Source organism: Anarrhichthys ocellatus, unplaced genomic scaffold, assembly GCF_004355925.1.
Source record: "Anarrhichthys ocellatus isolate YVR2014 unplaced genomic scaffold, GSC_Weel_1.0 scaffold11, whole genome shotgun sequence".
Classification (NCBI taxonomy): Eukaryota; Metazoa; Chordata; class Actinopteri; order Perciformes; family Anarhichadidae; genus Anarrhichthys; species Anarrhichthys ocellatus.
The window spans coordinates 11,647,204-11,663,314 of NW_022280041.1; the positions used below are offsets into that span (position 1 = coordinate 11,647,204).

Genomic DNA, 16,111 nt, shown 5'->3' on the forward strand with positions numbered 1-16,111 from the left:
ACTCCCACTGGATCCCTCCATTTACAGATATTTGGAGAAAGATAAGCGTCTGAGTGCTACCTCAGGAATGGTATTTGTACAAAAATCACTCTCTGATAGTAGCATCCCCTCCAGGGACATAACAGGCATTTTGAAATGTTTCAAACAAACCTCGCAAGCACATCATTGCTGTCGAAAGCAAAATATGAGAAACATTTGAATCCTCCTGAATTGCAGAAGGCACGGCTGTGTATCAAGTCCCCACTGGTAGAATTAGGGAGGGGAATAATCATCAGACAACCTGAGCTGACAGAAGTGATTTCTGAACAGTCTGAGGTATGATTCATATACAGATGTGTGCTGTTGACATAGTTCACAACCATGATTTAAAGACAATACTTCGCTGTTCTTGTTATCTCTAATTTGGTATCTATTATCTCCAGGAGATTATGTGTACGGACGTGTGTGCGTCTGTCTGTCCACTGCTAATCTCGCATACTGCTGGACCCATCAGCCTAATATTTGTTGTGCTCATTTATGACTCTGTGTGAAAGAAATCAATGACTTCCTCCTCTTACCCTCCCTAATAATGTTCTGTTGACTCTGCTGGAGTTTGTAGGGACATTACAATCTGAGCTTCAACGTTGATGTGGACTGAACTGTAAAGGCAGTTCACATTCTTGTACATTAAAGTCACGAACTCCAAGGATTTGTCTTCAGATCGCAGCTTCATTTATACAAGCATTTCATGGAGACAGTGCAGCTGTCGGGGCAACAATACATTACCTGGGGAAACATCAATGAAGGGAGACAAAGAGCCACAGTTTTCAAAGCTCAAGTTAGAGGAATGGGGAAGTGCACAAGGGGAATGGGTGTGGCTTTCCACACCCTTACAAGGACAAGGGCCACAGTATTTAGTTACTGGCTCTATCAAAGTTGGAATAAAAAGTAAGTATGAATAGAAATACTTTTGCGATAACCATCAGCCTAGCTTACTAGCCTGCCGAGATGTGTGGCTATAGCCAAGCATGATTGAGCTAACGTGAATTACCCAATGACGGCTAATATTCTCTCAGTTGGTATTAAATGTATACGGCTTGATTCAATTTGGCATCCTCATCTCTATCACCCCTTCACTGGACTTAGACAAATCTAAGGTTATTTTCTAACTTGACCACCAATCACACCAAGACACAGTTTGTGCTTGGCTGCAGTATGTATCACATGAATGCCATTTACTGGCTTTTCAGGAACTTTGAACCTCATTTCAGTTTTTATTAGCGAATGGAGTTCGCTCGCAACCTGAGTCTGTGATAATATTTTGTTGAAACCCGTCTGTATTCCAGAATGGTCTTTCCCAGCAGATATAATTGTCCTCTTGTCCTCTTCATCAATGACCATGGCCCCTTTCCATTGATACTTACTACATTGATTTACATCTGGCATTCCCACATGACCATCAATGGCTCATAAAAGACCTAAACGATATTGAGTGACTTCTTGGTCTGATTTAATATATTTTAAAGATTAAGCCGTTAGTACATTCACATTGGTATGTTTTCAGATGCATGTAGACATTACAATTGGTGATACTGTCACTTGAGGACATCCTCAAACTTCACAACTGTAGTTCAAAGGAACATCTTTCATCTCCAGATTTGTGGATATAGTCAAGGGCATGTGAAATATGTATAATCACTCCAATTATTTTTTTTTTATAAGTATAAGGTCAGTCCAATTACTCTTTTCCAATATAGTCTAGGCCGAGGTGCCGTGTTCCGTCTCCAAGCTGGTGCAGAAGAGTGCGGACCCAATTACCACTGACGCTCTTATCAGCCTTTTGAGATCAAACTAAATCTAAAGGAGAGAAAGAGTGTGAATTTCATTGAGGTGTGAAATGGACAAGATCTAACCAAATCAGAACAATTGTAATTGTGTCAGGTACAATAGGGATCTCGCTTACTGTCTTAACTGTCTCACACGTATCACCGACAGTCACAAGAACTGTGTAGAAGCTCTGTAGCTAATTGGTCCAGATCTGATTAGCATCCTCTCTGCATTCTTTAGCATGTTTATAAAGATATTGTCTTTGACAAATATATGGCTGCGGTCAAATAGTAGAACAATTAATTCCAGTGTCTTTTCCTTGACCTCGATGGAAACGTCATGAGGTCAGGGAAAGACGAGGGAGGGCAGATGTTATAGGTGGCCGAGTGACGCGTCACATTAAATGTTGCTGCTCCGTGGAATTCTGGGATGGCGCAATAGTCCACTGTACCCTATGCTAAAGGCGATAAGAAAGTAAAGCTTTGAAGCACATTTAGATTTAGAGAATTCGACCAGCTCTTGTCATGGCTGTCCCTTAGATACTTCCTGGTCATTTCCCTCAGTTGGGAACCTTCCTAAGCAAAAAAAAAAGACAATTTAACCACAGCCCATGTATCTACAATAAAACCAAACACGTTAACACAGCACGTGTTGGCCCTAACACGTCTCTTTGGAGACTTTGAGGCTGCACTGATCAAATGTCATCTCTCCTCATGTAACAGGACGGTCCCTCTCATCCTTTTCGAAGCAATCTTGCACAAAGCATAGACAGAAGAGGAATATTATACAACCACATCAGAGAGGGGATTACTTGCTATTTCCTCTCGAGACGTAGCCAATCTTTGGGATGCCATTTCTACATTTCCTTATACACCGCCACAGAGAAATAGCTATCAGAGCAGGGGCGGCGATGTTGTCGAGGTTGTTAGACTACGAAAAGGGAGCATCTGAGTGTGTGTGTGTGTGTGTGTGTGTGTGTGTGTGTGTGTGTGTGTGTGTGTGTGTGTGTGTGTGTGTGTGTGTGTGTGTACGTGGGTATGTGTGCGCGTTTGTGCCCGCACAAGGGAGGGAGAGAGATGGAAAAGACCCTAACTTGTCAACAAAGTGTGTGGGGTCTTCACCAAGTTCGTGTGTGTGTGTGTGTGTGCGTGTGTGCGTGTGTGCGTGTGTGCGTGTGTGCGTGTGTGCGTGCGTGCGTGCGTGCGTGCGTGCGTGCACGAGCGACTCTGCAACTTCGAAGATCAACAGTTGTCTGGAAACTTTTGCCAAACGTCTCATCTCAGCCCCTTGTTTTCTCCCCGTCTTTTTTTTTTCCCCATCTCCGAAATCTATGTTGTGTCAAAAGAAAGCAGCAAGAGAAGGTTTCATTCTTCTCGTTTAAAAGGAATCAATAGCTCTGTCTCTCCCCTTAACCGCTTCAAAGAATCAGTCTGCACTGATGCAATAATACACAGGTTGGAGGAACCATCTGTGTGTTATGGAGTTATAGTTTGAGAGCCTGTGTGAGAGTTTAAAATGAGAGGTGTGTATAAATTTGCATGCGTGCACATTTCTGGTGCGCCTTGAGGCTTATTGCATCTCAAGAAGTGACTTCCCCGCCATCAGTCCTTCTTTCCTTATGGAAGTTGCCGGGCCTGTCTTGCAATTTTCACGGCATCAGCTCCCGTGAGGCTTTGCGGCTGGCATACGACATTGCAACATTGACCGTAATGAAAAATCGTGGCGTCTGGTTTCTTCGATATGACCCGTTTATCCTGGTGGATAGTAGTGGCCTAGAATCCACTATCCCAAATCAATGGCCCTTTGCAGAGAAAGCATCCCAAACGATAAGCTCAACCCCAAATACCCCCCACCCCCAACCCCACCCACCTCGCCCCCAACACAGAGAAAAAGGGTGAGGGAAAGGGGAAGGGTGTAAAAAAGCCAAATCAATAGGTTTTTCATTACTGCTTTGATTCATGAGTCTTTTCAGATTATTCTCCCTCCAGATCCGTGGACAAAGAAAAGTGTTGTTTTTTTATTTTTTGTCCGTTCTTCTTCAAACCAAATTACCAGCCGGCCCATGTGAATGGAAATAATAGAGGGGGCGTCCTGCGATGTCTTGATTCATCTCTTTGCATTCTCTCCACCTCCAGCGCCGCAGGTGGGATTGATTGGCCAGATCGATGGCGCCAAAGCTAATTGGAAAAAAAATAAAAAATATTTCGACTCTTTTGAGGGGGGATAGGGGGAGGAGTGGAACACATGAGTTCAACAGAGCATTTCCCTCATTATTGTTATTCTAGCGAGAGCAGGGAGGCAGATTGCTTGATTAGACCACGGTTGACTGAAGGTCAGAGAAATCCATACGCGGGCAGGTTTTTTGTTTGCTGACAACTCCCAAGGCAGTACTAATTTACTCTTAACTCTTGAGTTTTCGATAAAGGTAAACAGTTACTGTTTGGGGAGAACTCGGATGCAGATTCTTCAGTGTGCCGTTTTATCTTAATCAGTTGTAGACCCTCAAATTCCCATATTTTCACAAAACATGTACATGTTCATACACATACATGCATGTATGCTAATGTGAATATATTCACAGACACGTACACGTCAACAAGTCCTGATATCTAACAGCAAGATAGGTTGTCTGCTAGTGGCCCGCCTGAACTATAACCAAAATAAATCTGCTACTCTTTAGCTAAGGTTTGATCAGTGTCAGAATCCATCAGCTATCGGTGGGACAACGGTCAATATTTCAGAGGCTCTGGTGTGGCCAGCGGATATCCAGATAATGCGTATCCAGGCCATGACTTCCTCTTCCAGGTGCCAGTCATTGTTTACAGTCAGATTAGCAACTTGAGAAGCGAGAATGGAGTTTGAGTTGAGAGACTATGTTTTATCTCTATAAACTGATATCTGCATTTGAATGCCGATGCATGATAGTAATCCCTCACGTGACTGCAAGAGGTCAGCATAGGTTCATTTCAGCTTTAAACAAATGAGGACAATATTGCATGTACCAACCAATCAAAGGAAAATCCTGTTTTTTTTTTAATGTTTTGCTTCAAAAGTCGATGCTTTTATTCTCATGACAAACGTGCGGTGTGGTCACTTTTTAGAGAAGTTGCACGCTCTTTTGACTTCCCTCTTGTTGAATTGTTCAAAGATGCGCTGTACACATAGCATCTTTAAATGTGTAGATGTTTGCTTGTTTTTAGAACAATGCCCTCCAGACGTTTTTCTTGGGCTTGTAAAACACCTTTTCTCCATCTTCTTCGCTCCATCTCACCTCCCTATTAGCGTGTGCTACATTGCAGGATTGGGTGGATTTTTGCCTCAACGGGAGCAGCAGGTGTTTGCTGTGAGAAGCGGTGACACATGGATGCGCCCTGTCAGACTACTCATTAGAGGCTCTGCACCTCCTTTGTCTCCTCATTTAGAGAAGAGAAGAGTGCCCGCACGCTCAAACACACACGCGCACATACAAGTGCACAAAGCAGCAGGTGGCCGCCATCAGCTGGACAAATCAAAGCAGCCAAAGTCAACAGCAGCTCATTGGATGGATGTAGGAGTATTTCAGAGTACTCCTAGAGTTTATTTTCTTTATTTTTTTCTAAACTTTGGCACTTCTGGGATTGAGACTCTCGCCTGTAAATGTGCTGATGATAAAGATAAAGTAAAAAGTGACAAGTGGCATCAGGCGTACAGGAAAGTCTCCCGGGAAGACAAAGCATATGGTAGATGCTGCACATGAGAGGGGTGTTAATTGATGAGAATTAGTTAAATTAGTGCACTCGTAAGATATGTAGTGATGATGCACGTGCTGCATGTCTAATTCTTGGGACACTCTAAATGAGATGTTGGTATTGTCGACTGTGTTAAAGGATTTCTGGAAGCCTTGTGAGCTTAATTAGAATCTGAAGTAAAGTTCCATGGGTTCATTGTACTCTTTGACGAAACACATGTAATAATAGTTGGGTACATTAACAGGGACTGGAATAGGACCTGTTGAACCAATGAATATTGGAGACAGACCATAGTGACTGACACATATCGCATGAAAAAATGCTGGTACTGGAAAAGTACTTTTTTTAATCAAATTGAAGTAATCCCCTCCGGTATTTGATATGTTGTGTCTCGGTAGAACCCCTGCTGGTTTCTTGGCTCCTTCTTCGACACCCTGAACAGAATTAAAGCCTTAACATTACAGGCACATGAAATGATGTTAAAATTACAACAAAGACGGAGTCACGCTTTGTGACATTGTCTGATATAGTTGTGTCGTCTTGCTAGTAAACTATTTAAATGACTGAATCATGTGTTTTCCAGGTGGTGATGGAATTACACTCTAAAGTAGCATGGGATGGTGTAGACCTATAGACTCTATAGCTCCATCATTTAAACTTTAAACTTCCCTTAGTTTGACTGTAATTTAATAACAATATATTGCTAAAATAACTAAAATGTGTTCCCTTTTAATTACTGTATGAAGGCACACTAGCATTTGCCCATAGCATTTCCACAAAGAAAGAATTGCCGAAATGAATGCAGTAGACGCTGAGATATCCTGAGTGTAAGTTGAGCAGTCCAGTGCTCGTTCGGGACTTGGTCAACCGGAGTGCGCCCATTCAGAAATTTGGGATTTTTGGGATCTTAGTATTGCTGCTTATCAAAAACATGTGAATGGAAACACGGCTTGCGTGGCAGCAAAATACTCTCCTTGCCTCTCAAACTCTCTCTCTGCTTTGACTAGTGCAATGACATTCTTTAAAAGGTACTCAGCTCAATCTTCCATCAGCTATCTCTCTTTTCCCCCTAACACGGCTCCTCTCTCATCCATCACAACATGGCTCACCTCTCTCCCTGTTTGTCGGCCATTTTACAAATCTTTCCTCCTCTTCCTCAGAGCTGTCTCTTGCCCAGCTTCTGCAAAGCTCCGGTGCCGCACTGTTATTAATAAACACAGGGAAAGAAAACAACAAAACAAAGGAAAATGCCAACTTTCTTCTTCTCTTCACCATCCACAATTTGCACTTTCCCATCCTCTCCACTCCCTGTTTCCATACCCTGTTGTCTTTCTTCATCCTCTCTTTTTCCTCCCTCCTCTGGCACACAACCTTCTTGCTGTGATAATTAGTCAGTGCTAAAATAATACAGCCTCAAGAAAAACACAAGCTGAGCAGAGGGCTTAGCTCCGCTGGGAGGGAAGGGGGAAAAGGGGGAGGGGTAAGGGGAGAGCCAGAGAGCCAGAGAGAAGAAACGAGGGAGAGAGAGGAGAGTTGTGTGTGTCAGCCCATTTCAAATGGCTACCAGCGGATTGTTAGATAATGAAAGTGTCGGGTAGCTGAGTGACTGACTGAGTGTGTGTGTGTGTGTGAGCACAATGAGACGACATGTGTCCATTATTTATCAGCCAGCCTTCTCCCTGTGTGTGACTGTGTGCGGCCCGTTGCCATGCATGTTGCTTGAAGGCCCTTTGGCCCTGCAGTCATTGTGACCTCTCTGACCCGAGCACACCTACAGAGAGATTTGTAAGGCTCAAAAAAAGTAAACCAAGGACATATGTGCAGGTACAGTACGAAAGACAATGTTGTGCACTACTGTGTACATGTGTGATTGTGCAGCCAGTCAACAGAATGTTTTTATTTTAATAATCGACTAAAAGTTGACTTCATTTAGCAAGAGAAAATTGCCTGTTGTATTAACTCAAAGGTTAGGATGGTCAACTTTTCTTTGTGTCATGTCATTGTAAATTGAAAATTGTTGGGTTTCGTTTGCTGGAAACCGTCGAGAAGCTACTTGAAGATGTCACATTGGTTTTAACCAGCGGGCACTTGACCAGGGCTCAAAATGTCGAGTAAAAGGAAACTTGAAAGAATCTTCTTCATCTGGAAAATAAAGTGCTTGAACGACGGCAAGGCAATCAAAAGTGAGGTTAGCAGGAACACTCAGAAAGCAAAATGGCATGTACAGCGAGGCAAACACATCAGTCAAGAGTGTTACGTAGTCAGGGTGTTTTGGTCCGGACCAAGGGACAAACTGACACATTGTTGCATTTTAGTTCTGGTCCAGTTCCAGTTCATGCCGACTACAAACAAAACAAGAGTAAACATGACGTATTATAGACTGACAGGTAAACAGTTTTAACAGCTTTTGACTTGATAATTGGGGAAAATAGCTGCGCTGACTTGCGTAGCCTTTGTGTTGATGTGCTTACATTGCCTTATATCGAATAATTATAAGTTTGCTCCCTGAACAGATTTCAGGACAGGCAGATGGATTTTTTTAGTAGTTAAGCTTCCGAAATCCTGCTAAAATCACATTTCTGCTTTCATAAAATCCTGCGGCCGGTTCTTTCGCATGGAGGTGGACCGAACCACTTTTCGAGGCAATCTCGGTTCGGTTGTTTGGTTTGCACCAGGGTTTTATTGACAGCTCTCAAACCAGCCCAAATGAACCGTAGCAGGTAAACAGATCTGAGTTTGTTTTTAACAAACCAAACGGTTAAGGTGTGACAGCACCCTGTCTCTTTATATGCAACTGTGTGTACATTTCAAATGTGTAACTTCATATAGCTACAAATACATGCATTGGTATCTACTTATACAGCCTGTGTTTACATGCATTTATGCTCCAGGGAAGACTTGACAGCCCACAGGGTTGAGAGCAGTTCACTGTGGCTTCATTACGCTATGCTAATCAATGCCAACGCCCGTCGCCACCGGGCTTAGTGGAGTCGAGCCAAATCCTAACTCGTGTGTTTCAAACACAAAATCACTCAGCGCGCGGGGCGGGTGGATCTTTTAGGCTGGAACTCAAAAATACTGTTGAGGCAAAGTTCCTTTGACAGGCAGATCTGAGGAATTTCCTTTGTTGATGTCGAGGGCTGCTGGTTACACTGACAGCATAGCCAACACAAAGTTTTGTCAGTTTGCCCTAGTTTGAATGCAACGCAACTGAGTACGAGCGAAACTGCTGTGGCTCGGATGACTGGGAGTGACAGCCAGCCCTGGTGCTAGTTACTAGTGCTAAAGCTACACATGACTACATGACGTGCACCGTCAATAACTCATTTTAATACCCAGAAAGAGTTACTGTCTTTCACATGTATTTAAAATGGAATATTCAGGCCACTGAAGTTTTTTCCAAACTTTTCACTGAATTGTAAATGGAACTTTTCACCGATGATAGAACTTCATGTTCACAACACAGCTTTTCTTCTAAGCATGTTCTTGACTTGCGTTTGAGAATACACCATACATCTTTCTGTTGTAACACAATGATGACCCCCTTTCTCCATCCTCTGTGTGTGTTTTTTTGCAGCTGGGACAACATACATCTTCGGGAGAGGCGGAGCCCTCATCACATACACCTGGCCACCCAATGACCGGCCGAGCACACGGGCAGACCGGCTGGCAGTGGGCTTCAGCACGCAGCTGAAGGAGGCTGTTCTGGTCAGGGTGGAGAGTGCCAAGGGACTGGGAGATTACCTGGAGCTGCACATAGTAAGATACCGCCTTAGGGATATCGATGGGGGGGTTGGAATGACGGTGGAATGAAAAGTGAATGTACCCTAAGCTACATTCAGTCAGATGAATCACTCGGGGGAAACCCAGAAAGTAAAAGGGGGACAGGACAGGTGTAAAAATTGGGGCTTAGGATGATGCCAAGGACTTAGGGCGATTTAGACATAGTTACTGGAGGACAAGAGAGAGGAGGGAGAGAATGAGTGAAATGATGAATGGAGGTTGGAGAAGCAGAAAGGAAGGATGTCAGAAAATTGGACAGCACCAAAGGACGGGGAGTAAACCAGAGGCCACAAATAGTAAGAGGGAGGCTGAAGGAGAAAGAAGAGGACAGGAACCAACTTAGGGTCATTGGTGCAGAATGAGTACCGTGAAAAGCACTTTGTTTGCAGTAGTGCTTTGGTTTTTGTACACAATATGACACTGTACTTGGATATTCAAACACAAACTACTGAAATGTTGGTGTTTTGGGCCGGTAAATGATAGAAGCATTTTACATACGCATTCATATTTATGACCCTTCAAGACCCTTTAAGTTTATAGCTTGGAGTTGGACTGAATTTCTGGGGCTTGAAGGCTAATTGTAGTTTGTTGTAACTTAGGTTTCTGGTAGTTTTGATCTTAATTTCAATCAATATATACCTAGAATTAACTTAGTAAATACACTTTGATGGGAATGATGTTGAAAACTATGATAATAGTTTAAAAGTATAGAAAAATACTAATATGCTCTCAAATTATGCATTTGTAATGACTTACAATTTCCTCCTCCTTGATTCATGAAAGGGTGTCGTTAAATCTTCTCTTGGATTTAATTGTCCTCACAAATGGCATTTCTTTCTTTGGTGTGTGTAACTTCCAGGGGTCACCGAGAGGAATCTGTGTGCGCAGAGTCCAGAAAGCACTAATCACCCACATCACTTCTTTTTATCTTCTGTCAGACTAGTTATTGGCCTCATCTCTGCTTTTATTGCTTTCATGTGTTAGGCTTAAAGGTCATTTAAGACCCCCTCTAATGATAACTTTAAATATCAATTAAGTGACAGCAGGCATTTAAAAATGCATTAACACTGGCTCTAATTGTCTCGTTGACCCTGCGCTTATTCTTCCCAATAATACATTCAAAGCTCAGTTAATTACCAACCAAGACCTCACCTGGTGACTCTGATCCACTCATCATCGTGTCCGCATCACACAGTTAAACATTGTGTGCCGTCAGATTCACAACTGAACTGTTTTACTGTACCTGCTGGTGGTGAAAATGTTGCAATGTCCTGCAGTCCCTTTACACTCTCTTAAGGAACGCACTGATAGGTAACAATCAGTGTTATCCACACTTATCTACTCTCAGCTATATAGGTAACAATCAGTGTTATCCACACTTATCTACTCTCAGCTATATAGGTAACAATCAGTGTTATCCACACTTATCTACTCTCAGCTATATAGGTAACAATCAGTGTTATCCACACTTATCTACTCTTAGCTATCTGGGCAAGTGTGTGCGTGTGTGTGTGTGTGTGTGTGTGTGTGTGTGTGTTAGTGTTCACACCACTCCGACATCGCAGTGACCCCAATTTGTTTGGGCTGGCCATGCCTGGAAGCAACAGGAACATTGTTGACCCCGGTTCACTTCTCATCCAGTGATCAGTAAGCTGAGAGGAACAGAGGAAGGGATGATATAAGAGGTATAGGTGAAATAGTGTGTGGGGGGGGGGGGGTCTAGGTGGATAGACAAAGTAGTAGGTCAAGGCCAATTTGAATGCTCTCAACATCAGTGATGATGAATAATGATAATAACAAGAGGGATGAAAGATTACAGTTGTTAATTCAGCGGACACAACAAATGATGTTGGGGTTGAGGTGGGGATGTAGCAGAGTTCAACTGCAGCAACTCTAAAGGGTGATTTCCTGTGATTTGTAGCACTATTTCTGTTGTTTTTTAATACTGGGTTGTTTGGAGAGAGTCACATATGACTCAACCAACAGTCCATATAAATAGTATATGATAGATAAATGTGGCATCATTCACCTCTAGTGTTATGTCTCCATGCAGTTTGCCCAAGTTTTCAACAGCCATTCAAATAATGACACAACAATGTAAGTGAATGGGATTTTAAATACTTACAACTCCATTGTATTGGGTGGGGGCAGATATTTAAAATATTAGGGAAATGAATCCGAAACTATCCACATGACTTTTCTGTAATTTGGGTGAACTGATTCTTTAAAACTTTTTACAGAGTATTAGATGAGTTGGTGCATTCGTTCTTTATTCTAACCTGAATGAGTGGCTCCTCACTGTTTATCTCTGCCCGTCCCTCACCATCCATCAACAGTCATTATTTTGCTTGCTCTTCTCTCGACTGCGTATTCTGCATCTAACTTCTGTGTCTTTCATTTTCTCCCTCATTCCCCCATGTCTGTCTCGCTCATTCTCTTTCTCTCCCTCTCGCACACACATCAGTGCCTCCGACACACCCACCCTGCTCCTCTGCTCCCTTTGCAATTACATTTCATTTGCCGCCGCTGCTCCCGAGTCGCTCGCCTAAATGACTCTGTTCAGCCCGTGGTTGGTGTTTGGGTCCCGTTAATTATGCCCATCTCTCTTTGAGGGGAGAAGAACAGGCAAATTAGACCTGAGAACCTAGGAGCTACGGCCCTGTGTCATCCCACCTGATGGGGGCCCTCACAGACCCAATCAAAGTACAAAATAGCTTCGCGTTAAAGCAGTGATGGTGGCCCTTAGGTCCAATACCTGGGGCCTTATTCATTAGCTTTGGCATTCTAGGTTCGCTTGTTTTGTGGTGGTTTGTGTTTTGTTTCAATTTCCTGGCCCTCTGCATTTTGAGAACAGACATCCACCAATGACGCAGTTGATTAGTGTTAAAGTTAATGGCCTTTCTTAGCCAAGTCGGTGGCCCAAAGACTGATCACCACCGTTAACTGTCATGACAGGATATAACACAGCATGATGGATGCAGTGTCTGTCTGTCTAACTAGAAATACTGGCGCGGCTGATAATAACACGGCACCAGGATGTGATGGAGCATGATTCCTCATCTCTCACGAACCACCCGTATCTTTATATACCCTTCTGCCCTTACATGCCTTCCACCTCTTTCATGTCCCCCCTATTTCTGTCCATTTACCTGACAGAAATCACTCACTACATCTTCTTGACATGCTGTCATCAGGCCCCGGGGTAGGAGATGAGGTTATGGGATGCTTAACACTGTGGCTGCTTTAATAAGGACATAGTGTATCCTCACAAGGCCTTGTTTCTTTGCACTTCCCTAATTATTTACTGTGGGTGTGTCTGAAAGTGCTGCAAACTTTCTAGTTGACATTTTGAGGGTTGTAGATGAAAAAGCTCTGCGATTCATTATCTGGAAAATGCCATGGGAATGAGTCATCGCCGAGCAGACCAAACATGACCGCGCATACTGCTGTTGCAGTGCAGTATTACCCATATGTCTGTAAAGATTCTCTGTCATCCATGTCGGGGAACATGAAGCAGTAGTTCACTAAAAAACAGCTGGGTTTGCTGTCTGGTCTTAAAGAATTTTGCTGTTGATCCAGCAGACTTCATCAGTTCTACTGACTGGTGGGGAGTTCCTCTGTATGTAATCACCCAGAGAAGTTAAATACCTTAGAACTCCCCAAGAGTCGGTAGAGCTAATTAAGTCTCTTGAATGAATGGTGAGACATTTCAAGAATACTCAACAAAGTCCAGTCGGCTTTTCATTCTGCACAGATAAAAATGTAGGTAGCTCAAGTTGTAACCGCTCAATGTAATGCATGCACTGGGGGTTACAACTAGTTTGGGGTTTGAATTTGCAACTGGCAGTCACGGTTGTGCTCTTTTTGCCTCAAACTGCTACTAGACTGTCCAGCCATTACGGCCTATTGCTGCTAATCCAACCTGTTTTTATTCCTAACAAAGTGCTGTTAATGCTGTTATGGCATTTACTTTGTGGCACTCGTTTTTTCCTGAGAAAGACTGTCCTAAGTCCTCTTATTTAGCAATTCCCAGGTCTTTCAACCATACCTAGGCCTTCATCGGCAAATTGAACTTGTTAAGGTGTAATCAACAGAGTACATGACCTTGGTCAAGGAAGTTGCAGAGATGGTAATCCCCATCTCTATTAAAGGTTGGTCTCTGGTTTTGGACGGGAATGGTCTTCTTGATGTTTCCTAACCACGTACACTTTGTCCAAGACTTAACTTCTTACCAGTTGATGCTGAAAAAAGTATCCTAATACAATGGTTCGTAGAACATCTTACGAAAAGTATTCATTCTTCATGTCTTCTCCTACGAATGTACAGCAACATGAGCGATCATTGCGTCTGCGCAAAACCCCTGTGGTGCAAAACCTGTTTAGGCAACAAAACTCTTTGGTTAGGTTCAGGAAAGGATTACGGTTTGGTTAGAGCAGTCATTTCGTTAGATAACTTGCATATGTGGCGTTAGTTAAATACGTAAGTTACGTAACAAAAGTAAGGTCGAGTCAACGATTTCTGCTTTCCGGCATTAAAATCCTGTTTGTTTGACCCATCCATCCATCCAGACCTCCTCCCTATGTAGACTTAGTCATTATCTACGTCAACTGGCTCACTATTGCATTGGTTATGTACAAATGACAGAGTATTACTTTTCTTAGGTGTAAGTACAAACAGTGAAGGAGAAACAACTTGAAACGGTTTTCCAATATACTTTGGTCAAGCAATGACACCAAGACTTGTTTGAAAGTTCTGGGAAGTAGTTAGGATATTTATTCCCGAGAACATTGAAGATACCCATTTGGTTTTACCACTCACATTATGAATTACATAGGAACATATACAACTTGTATTACTAGTATTATTATCAGTGAGAATTTCAGTTTTTACTCCGTTAGTCAGCAGGATGTCCCCTCAATGCCTTTGACAGGATGTCAGATCAACAGAAGTAAAAAATGGTCATTTGGGAGGGTAGGACATCATTTTTGCCAATCTTGATGACATTTCCACCATCGGGCCTGGGGTGTGGGACTCGGGGAATGAAGGGTACAGACAGATATAGAAGTGGGCTGATAGCTAAATCTCCCATCTGTGGCTGCTGGAAAAAGCTAATGTCCTTGCAAGACCTTGGAGGCCAAAATAAACAGGCCATAATTTATATTAAAAAAGCCCAAAGCACTTTTTCTTTTCTATTCTGACACATCACCAAGCTACTATGATTATCATAAATAAGAAATTCAATCATAGCAAAGGCAAATCATAGCAAAGGCACTTGATACACATTATGTGCTGGTATTCTCCAAGAAGTGCGGTTGTTAGGTCAGCCAGTGGTGTATAGTAACGAAGTAGAAATACTTTGTTACTGTACTTAAGTCGGTTTTTTGGATATCTGTACTTTACTTTACTATTTATATTTCTGTTGTCTTTTACTTTTACTTCACTACATTTTGCAAAGAAAACTGATACTTTTACTTGATACATTTCCCCTGAAACCTTCGTTACTCGCTGCAAAATCAAATCTATCTTTAGAAAAAAAAATGAATCAAGAGACCAGTGTCGGGGACTGTGGTGGAACAGAGATTGCAAGCAAGCAGGTTTGGTGAATCAGTGCTCCTAGCTTGCAAGTTAAATCATTGGTTAATCACGTTAATGCGCAATTGCAAACAAGTGCTCTCAAAGCCGCGGTGTTTTGATTCCCAGTGATGCCCAGGATGCTATATGCTATAGCTAGCAAGCGACAACACGAGTAGAATTCCACACAGGACGGGTGGGATGAGGAGAGGTGGATGGGTCAAACAAACACTGGTGTTTCCTCCAGGAGGCCGCAGTTTGTGCCGTGCGTGAAACGAGAAGCCAATGTTGATTTATTTGTGACGTGACTTCCGTACTTAAGCAACGCCACTTCCGTAGATATTTTAACGCAAACCACGATCTTTTCCTAAACCTAACTAAGTAGTTTCATCGCCTAAACCTTAGTTGTTTCCTGTGAAGATGGAAGTTTATTTTGAAAAGACAGTATGCATGTAACAAGCGAAAACAGACTCATGCTGCTGGACTTTTGCAGGAAAAACGCACGAAAAATGAGGAGTAATATTTCGTAAGATATCAATAAAACGGGGATGAATTAATATCATTGTATAAAGAGAGTGACATGAGAAGATCAATCTCATGTCTGTATGTTAAATCAGCTATAATCACTATTTTAAAGTGATTAGTGACTCGTCTAAAACATTTAAAAAAGGAATAACTTCAATAGAATCATTCTATACACTGTAGCTTCTTTACATTCTAATAGAATGTAAAGAAGCTACATTGTAATATAATTGTCTTTTGAAGATGAACAGGACATTTTTCAGTTTCAGGTAATGACTGGGTTGTTACTTTCGGTGCTGCTTTAGTATTGATCATGTTTTGCTATTTGAGTCATTTTGTGGATGATCAGATGGAGTTATGATGGTAGCAGATTCAGCTTGAGCAAAACCTTTGCCTATTGTGTTCAAATCAGGCCCATAGGAGTTTACAAGGCAGGTGTCCTTTCTCACAACACTGACCTGATGCATCAAGTGGATATTTTTTATTCACAATATGATGCATTTGCCCTCTACATCCTCTAGTCGGAATGAGCATACTTATAAACACACTGTTACAACTCCTTCATCGTGTCATATTGCTTTTCGGAGAATTGTGATGATAAGTTCATAGTAGATGCAAAAGTATACTTATGTACAATATATTATGTTGAACATTGTTGCTCCTGGATGGATCACAGCCAATACAATTATTGTCAACACAGC

General features: G+C 42.3%; 1 protein-coding gene across 9 annotated transcripts in view; it reads left to right on the forward strand.

The window, feature by feature from the left end:
• Window positions 1–16,111, forward strand: part of nrxn2b (neurexin 2b) — a 620,971-nt gene that overhangs the window by 504,784 nt on the left and 100,076 nt on the right. For all 9 annotated transcript variants that reach the window (XM_031850677.1, XM_031850671.1, XM_031850674.1 and 6 more), the window contains one exon: window positions 9,112–9,293. In XM_031850677.1, the coding sequence (XP_031706537.1) occupies window positions 9,112–9,293 (182 nt within the window). The remainder of the gene's footprint in view (window positions 1–9,111; window positions 9,294–16,111) is intronic.